Source organism: Helobdella robusta (assembly GCF_000326865.2).
Source record: "Helobdella robusta unplaced genomic scaffold HELROscaffold_6, whole genome shotgun sequence".
Classification (NCBI taxonomy): Eukaryota; Metazoa; Annelida; class Clitellata; order Rhynchobdellida; family Glossiphoniidae; genus Helobdella; species Helobdella robusta.
This window is the reverse complement of record NW_008705330.1, coordinates 5,570,802-5,578,729: the sequence shown is the minus strand read 5'-3', so window position 1 is coordinate 5,578,729 and position 7,928 is coordinate 5,570,802. Positions and strand designations below refer to the sequence as shown.

Sequence of the window (7,928 nt, the reverse complement as noted above, 5' to 3'; positions counted from 1 at the left end):
ACAACAACAGCATCAACAACAACAGTATCAACAACAACAGTATCAACAACAACAGTATCAACAACAACAGCATCAACAACAACAGTATCAACAACAACAGTATCAACAACAACAGCATCAACAACAGCAGCATCAACAACAACAGTATCAACAACAACAGCATCAACAACAACAGCATCAACAACAACAGTATCAACAACAACAGTATCAACAACAACAGTATCAACAACAACAGTATCAACAACAACAGTATCAATAACAACAGTATCAACAACAACAGTATCAACAACAACAGTATCAACAACAACAGTATCAACAACAACAGTATCAACAACAACAGTATCAACAACAACAGTATCAACAACAGCAGCATCAACAACAGCAGCATCATGACCTCCATCTTCCTTGTCACTCACTTCTTTTTTCTTCTAGTTTTTTCCTGGGTCATTTTTTTCTTATCATACTGGTCATTATTATCGTCTTCGTCATCATCGTCGTTATATGAAGATGATGATGAAGATGCAGTATTCTGCATCTCATTGAAAGAGGCGGATTTTCTTAGTCTGTTCACTGGAGTTTTTGACAAAATTGATGTTGGTGGTTTTGTTGTTGTTGCTGCTGATGTTGTTGTTGATGTTGTTGTTGATGTTGTTGTTGGCTGTTCAAGAGCTGTTGTTGTAGTTGATGTTATTATGTTGTTGTTGTTAGCCACATCATCACTGTTGTCGATTATTTTTTTGTTTGCGGTTGTAGTTGCAATTGTTGTTGTTGATGTTGTTGCTGGTAGAGTTGTTTTTAAAGTAAACGTTGCAGGTGAGGTTGATTTCTTCTTTTTTAAAAATAATTTGTTTAATTTGTTTGTCGTTTGTGACGTTGATGTTGTTGTTTTTGATGTTGTTGTTGACATTGGTATGTTTGTTGCTGATACGGTGTCTCTTGTTGGTACTGGCAAAAAACTGGTTGGTGTTGTAGTTGATGTCATGGCCGCTGGAGATGCGGTCGACAGCGTTTCAGTGGTTGTAGTTGATGTCATGGGTTCGAGTAGTTTTGTGGTTGATGTTGTTGTGGTTGCTTCTGTTGTTGTTATTGATGTTGTTGTTGTTGATGTTGTTGCAACTGGTGCCGTTAGAACTTCATGTATTTCAATGACATTAATCGTTCTGTTCTTCTTATTCCTATCGTTCAATTGAATTTTTTTTTGCCATGAAATTAATATTTTATTAATACTTTCATATCATCATCCTCCTCCTCCTCCTCATCATCATCAGCATCGTCATCGTCGTCGTCATCATCATCGTCACCATCACCCTCATCATCATCCTTACTCACATTATCCTAATCAGTGACGTCATAATCATCACATAGTTAGTTCATCGTGATTCCATATCATCATCGTTATTATCATTATTAGATTTATCATCGAACTATTATCATTACCACCACGTTTATCAGAACAATAGTGTAAATTACTGTTATATATAAATCACAGATATGATTATTACATCTTCGCATCGTCACCATCTCCATCATTATTACTACCATCATCATTATCATTATCACCATCATCTTTGTCGTTGTCACCAACAATATTATCATCATCATCATCATCATTTCATCATCGTCATCATCATCATCATCAACCTTTCAAGTGTACCGTACGGAGTATTAGTACAGCTGGTATTGTTGTTGCTAGTATCGTAACCGACCGTATAGTATCCGTCTCGGTTCAGCGGTACCGGCAAGTAACCGAGTCTGGCGTGCTTTTTGAAGTAGCTCTTCGAGCGAAATTTGTTGCGAAAAATTGTCGTGAAGCCACGCATCGACTCTGATGAGGTTGACTGGTTGATCGGTCGGTCGGTCGGTTGGTTGGTTGAATGATTACAATTATTTTTTAATCAACCAATCAAACGTATTCAATTAAATGATCAACCAATCAAACGTATTCAATCATAATATCAACCAATCAAATTGCTACTAATATCTTCCTCACATTGGTCCAATACTCTTGCATGGGGTGAGATAGTTTGTGACCTCTGGCTTTTAACCCGTGGAAGAAACAAGTTTGGCAGAGGTCAAAATTGAAACATTTCAAACAGCGGTACCTACGTGTGAATGATAATGATGATGTGATGGTGTCGACGTCGTCATCATCATCATCCTCATCACATCATTATCATCATTATCACATCATCATTATCACATCATCATCATCACCATCATCATTATCATCATCACCATCATCATCAACATCATTATCAGGACAACCGGCCAACCTGAGACCAGTAATGGGTGTGATCCTGCAGACGTTGCATCTGACGTAGTGAATTGATAGCTCAGCGGTAGAGAGTCTGTGAAGTACGCAGATCCAAACCAAAGGCTGTGGTTCGAAACTCATCCAATCCATAAAGTTGGATAGGGATATTTCGTTTGTGGATGATGATGATAGTCCGTTGGTGTTAAAGTGAGCCTTTTTTTTAATGGAGGTACGTAACAATTCATTCAAACAGAATGAATGCAGCGGTCAAATTTTAAAAAATTAGTCTAACTCCACGTAAATTGAATTGTATGTTATCCTCCCGAGTGCGATGGCTCACAATAATAGTTGGAGTTAGTCAATAGCAACATAACTTAATTACTCATTAATAACAACGAGTTGTTGAGTGAATGAACGAATGAATGGACGAACAAACGAATGAACGAATGAATGAACGAACAAACAAACGAATGAATGAATGAATGAGTGAATTAGTGAATGAATGAGTAAATAAATGATAAACACTAGCATAACAATTATAATATTGAAGTTATAGAGACAAAAACACAACAACATCTCAATAACAATTGAACCATCAACAACTACCTTCTCCAAGCAGCTATCAACAGTGATTTGTAAGTTTTCATCAGGAAATGAATCGCATTCCCCCAACAATTTTGGTATCTGCAAACAGATCCTCAACAAATTTTCAAGTTGAGAGGCTGTTGCAACATTTTTTTGTTGCAGCGACAATGTTGCGGAACTCGGTAGACTTTGATTGGATGATGTTTTTGTTATTGAGTTTTTGCGAAAGCGTTTGGTCGTTGTCGTTGCAGCTGATGCTGCTGATGTTGTTGCAACATTTTTCTGAGGTTGTTGTTGTTGCTGTATTACAAAGGTGGCTTCCTTTGTTGAAACCGTGTTGAACAGGGCTGAATGGATGATTTGAAGAAAGTAACAACATCAATGTAATGCTGATGTAAATCTTTATTTCATCATCATCATCATCATCATCATCATCATCATCACCATCATCATCATCATCATCATCGTTTTCAACATTTGAAAACATTTTTTTATTATCATCATTATTATCACATTTATCATCATTTTGATATTTCAATTTTTTTAATTTTAGCAATTATAAAAGTAATCCTATAAATTGCCTTGCTAGTACTAATAATTATAACCACTCATTTTCATCATCATTATCATCACAATCAACTTCCTTCTCCTCCTCCTCATCATCATCATCATCGTCATTATCGTCGTCATCATCATTATTATCACCTTCGTATTTATCCTGTAGAGTTGATGATGATGATAATATGATAAGGAATATTTCTATGCAGTTCAAATCAACCAATCCTATCTTGTTTCTGGACGAAGATAGATTGATTGAATGAATGAATAAATGATTGATTGACTGATTGATTGAATGAATGAATGAATTTTTAGTATAAAGAAATGAATGTTTCAGTTGATAAGAATGAATGAATGATTTATATCTATGAGCAAATGAATGAATGAATGAGTGAATAGATGAATGAATAAATGATTAAAATATAAAACCATATTAAATAACATAAAAAAAGAAAAATATTTTACGCAAAATTACATATCGTAAATGTTGAGTAAGCTGTTGAGGATGAGATCCATGCATAAAGAAATGTTGACATTTTGAAAATCATGTTGCGGCGATTTTGCTGATTGTTGCTGCAACAAATTATGTTTCTCTCTTTTTTGTGGTTTTGTATGTTGTTTTTGTTGTTGTTGTTGCATTTTGTCGTCAAAGTTACGTCGTTGTTGTTTTTGAAAAATCGTGCATAAAAGTTTTAAAACTTCGTCAATATGAAGAGGTAGGTTGGAGTCTGTTGATTTTTGATCATGTTGAGATGTTGTTGGTGGCTGAGTTGGTGATATTGTCGACTTTGTGGCCTTTGACTGTGTAGTTGCTGACTGTGTGGTTGCTGTTGTAGCTGCAGTCGATAATGTCTGTGGTGTTGTGAATGCGTTTGTGTTGATGAAACTAAATGCGACATAATCGTTGTTGTTGGTGGCCATGTCGTTAATGTTAATTTCTGTATTGTTGTTGTTGCTGTTTTCACTATTATTGCTATAACTGTGATTGTTATTATGGTTGTTATTATCATCATTATCTTTATTATTATTATCCTTATTATTATTATTATTTATGTTGTTGTTGATGAAATTGGTTTTGAACTCTCTAATGACCTCTACTATAACTTCCAGTGGAATCATGTGAACTATAGATGAATGAATGAATGAACGAATGAATGAAAGAATGAATGAATGAATGAACGAACGAACGAACGAATGAATACATGAATGAATGAATGAATAAATGAATGAATGAATGAACGAACGAACGAACGAACGAATGAATGAATGAATGAATGAGTGTATTGAAAAACGAATTAAAGTGATAACGATAAAACTGATAATAAATAATATCATTCAATCCTAACGAAAGAGATGTACACCAAAACTTACGGCATAATTTCTTCTGCAGCAATCTCAACTTCATGGCAGTTCTGTAAGCGGAGAATAGGATGACATCCAACAATGCTTTACACCGGTTTGTTTAATTAATGTTAATTAATGTTAATTAATGGTGAGTTGGATTTTAGGTTTTGTATAAAAAACGGTTTTAAACTGTTAAAAATATTGTTGAACATAGTTTTATTGATTTTCACTTATGGTTATTTTAATTTTATTGCGCCTAACTTTAGAACCGACCGACCAATCGACCAATCGATTAACCAACCAATCAACCAACTAATTAACTAACCAACCAATCAAATTAAAGATTAGCAATCCAGACTACTAACCCATTTCATTGAGAAGGGAACTCATGTCAGGATGGTCCCACTGCGTTCGTTCGAAGGTGTGGCTATAAAAGAAAAAAAATTGAGAAACATTTCAGCAATTACACTAAAAACAAAATTTGACAATAAAAACAAACGAAAATTTTTCTCACAAACTACCAGTAAATCTAAAAAAAACTATTTTAATCACAATTAAATGGATTAAATTAAATGCAATAAAACGAAATATGTGGTATTCAATTAACATTTTCCACAAATAACGTTGTATGTGATTGATTAACATTCTCTTCAAACATGTGGTATGCGATTGATTAGCATTTTCAAAAATAATTAATAGAAGTCTACCGTGTAATCGAAACATTCCTTTAATAAAAACCTATTTCAATCAATCCAATGGAATAAAGTTATTCTCTCTACATGCATAATTAGTTAAAATTTAACAAATATTACGAAAGGCAATGGCATAAATGTTGGTCTCGGTTCCTTATTTCGTATTAGTTTTTGTCATTCTTTATGTTTAATAGATTTTTTTTAAATAATGTGAAAACAATTAAAAACTTTTTAGAAACCAGTTCACAGAAGACCAAGTAACCAAACAAACTGTTTTCCAATTTCTGTATTTATATTTCTTTCTATATTTGATGTGTTTATTATTCTTTTGTCGTGGCTTTTAACTTCATTGGTTTGAATTGATTTTGAATATTTTGGGACCGATTCAATTAAGAAGCGATTATTTTTGGTTTTCATTTTGTATTAATGTACAAATAAATTAATTAAATAAAATATATATAAACGTTTAAAATTCGCTTATATGTCGGGTAATTAAAAGCCAACCGCAAACATCAACATCCTCTTGATAAGTTTTTGTCAACCCTCACAACTTTAGATTCCCGACAAAACAAACCCCAACTCCTATGAAGGAAACACAAAATGCAACCAACTTGACAAAATACGGTATGCCAGTTTCGGGCATGACTGACCTCTCCCACGGAAGATTGATTGTTCCTGTGGTAGATGAAATTTTCATTACACCCACCCACATACCAAAAGCTGCTGCAACTACTACAGCTGCAACTACTACAGCTGCAACTACTACAACTACCACAGCTGCAACTAATACTGTAACTACTACAAATACTACCAAAAAAAATTAACGAAAAAATTTTAAATTATACAAATTATCAAAAAAAAAAGACATTTGTTTAGAATAAAATTGAAGTACTTGACAGTGATTGGATAGAGTATGGCAATGTCTCATCACTGATTGGTTCTTCCAATCTGCCAGTCAACCAATCAAATCATTAAAAAAACAAAAATGAGGCCAGCAAGAGACGAAATGACGTTAATAATATTAATATTGTTATGATTATTAAAAAATAAATATTGATATTGATACGTTTTGTTACTTTTTAAATTTGATGACATCTGTCAGACTTTCGACGTTTGATTGTTGTTGTTGTTGTTGTTGATGTTGTTGTTGATGTTGTTGTTGTTGATGTTGTTGCTGATGCGTTTTTTGTTGCACCGACACTCTCCCCTGTCTCCTTAATTGAATTTCATTTTTTGACTTCGCACTGTGAAAGGTTATAGCAGCTGAATTAAAATTAAAAATGAAAATACCACAAAAAAAATCATTTGCATCCACAATCATGTAAAAACAAATTATTTCCACATTGAGAAAAATAACGGACAAACAGAAACTTTTCTACAACACGGCCATCAAAGAACGATGGTATTTTTTGTAATGTTATGCTTTGCTCACACGCACACGATCACACATACACACACACACATAACCACACATACACGCAGATACACACACAACAACGTACACAAAAGCATGCACACACACACACACACACACAAAACACACGTAAACACTTTTTTAAATTACACCATTATTTCTATTAGCAGCCAAAAACAAACGTCATACGATCGTCAAACGACGACGACAACAACAACATCAACAACAATGACAAAAACAACAACAACAACATCAACAAATAACTCACATAATCTCCATCAGCAGCATATATCTAGCTTCCAAATTCCTAGCATCGTACATGAAGTTTGTGCAGTCATCTTGTATGTACCTACTACTGAGACGGTCCAGGTAACTTCGGTAAGAATCTAACCTTTGCTTTACATTGCTCAGCTGTTGCGTAATATGTAATCAATGTAATGTAATTGATGTAATGTAATTAATTTATGCAATTAATGTAATGTAATAAAAATGTGATTGAATCTGTAGTTTTTTAAATTTTTTCGATGATTATTGAACTATCAAATGCATGAAAACTGCAAATAATTTTACTTTTTGGTCTGTGGTATCAAAATCACAATGATCATCATCATCATCTTCCGCATTTCTTAATTCCATCTTAAATTCGTTCTCCAGATTAGTCAGATCTTCATTCAACCCACGTTTGATGTTAGTTGCGTTGGTGCTTTCTGAGACCATGTCCTCAAATTCCAGGCATCTTCTTTGGTGCACGTGTTGACATTCGTTTAATGTGTATTTCACTTTCTCAACTGGTTAGCATTAAAAAAATTTGGTAAATATATTTAAATATATATATATATATATATATATATATGCAAATTTCATTGAAATTGTTTGCCCATTTTGCATTAATTAACTTCTTTATAAGACATTCAACGAGGCGGTATTGTTTGAGTTCATATTTATCTAAAACTGGAATAAAGCTAACAGCGCTGTTTCGGCGTAATGCCATCTTCAGAGCCTAAATATTGTTTAAACATATAATTTAATTAAAGTAAATGCCTAATGTAAAATGTGAAAATATAGAAAATAAAATATGTAT

At 33.5% G+C, this 7,928-nt stretch overlaps 1 protein-coding gene across 1 annotated transcript; it reads right to left on the bottom strand.

Moving 5' to 3' along the window:
* Positions 1–1,733: 1,733 nt before the first annotated feature.
* Positions 1,734–2,971, bottom strand: HELRODRAFT_134634 (hypothetical protein; the record flags this gene model as incomplete). Its single annotated transcript, XM_009029457.1, has 4 exons — positions 1,734–1,838; positions 1,991–2,102; positions 2,274–2,467; positions 2,861–2,971. Coding segments are annotated over 4 exons (522 nt in total), but the record flags the coding sequence as incomplete, so codon positions are not given.
* Positions 2,972–7,928: the final 4,957 nt, after the last annotated feature.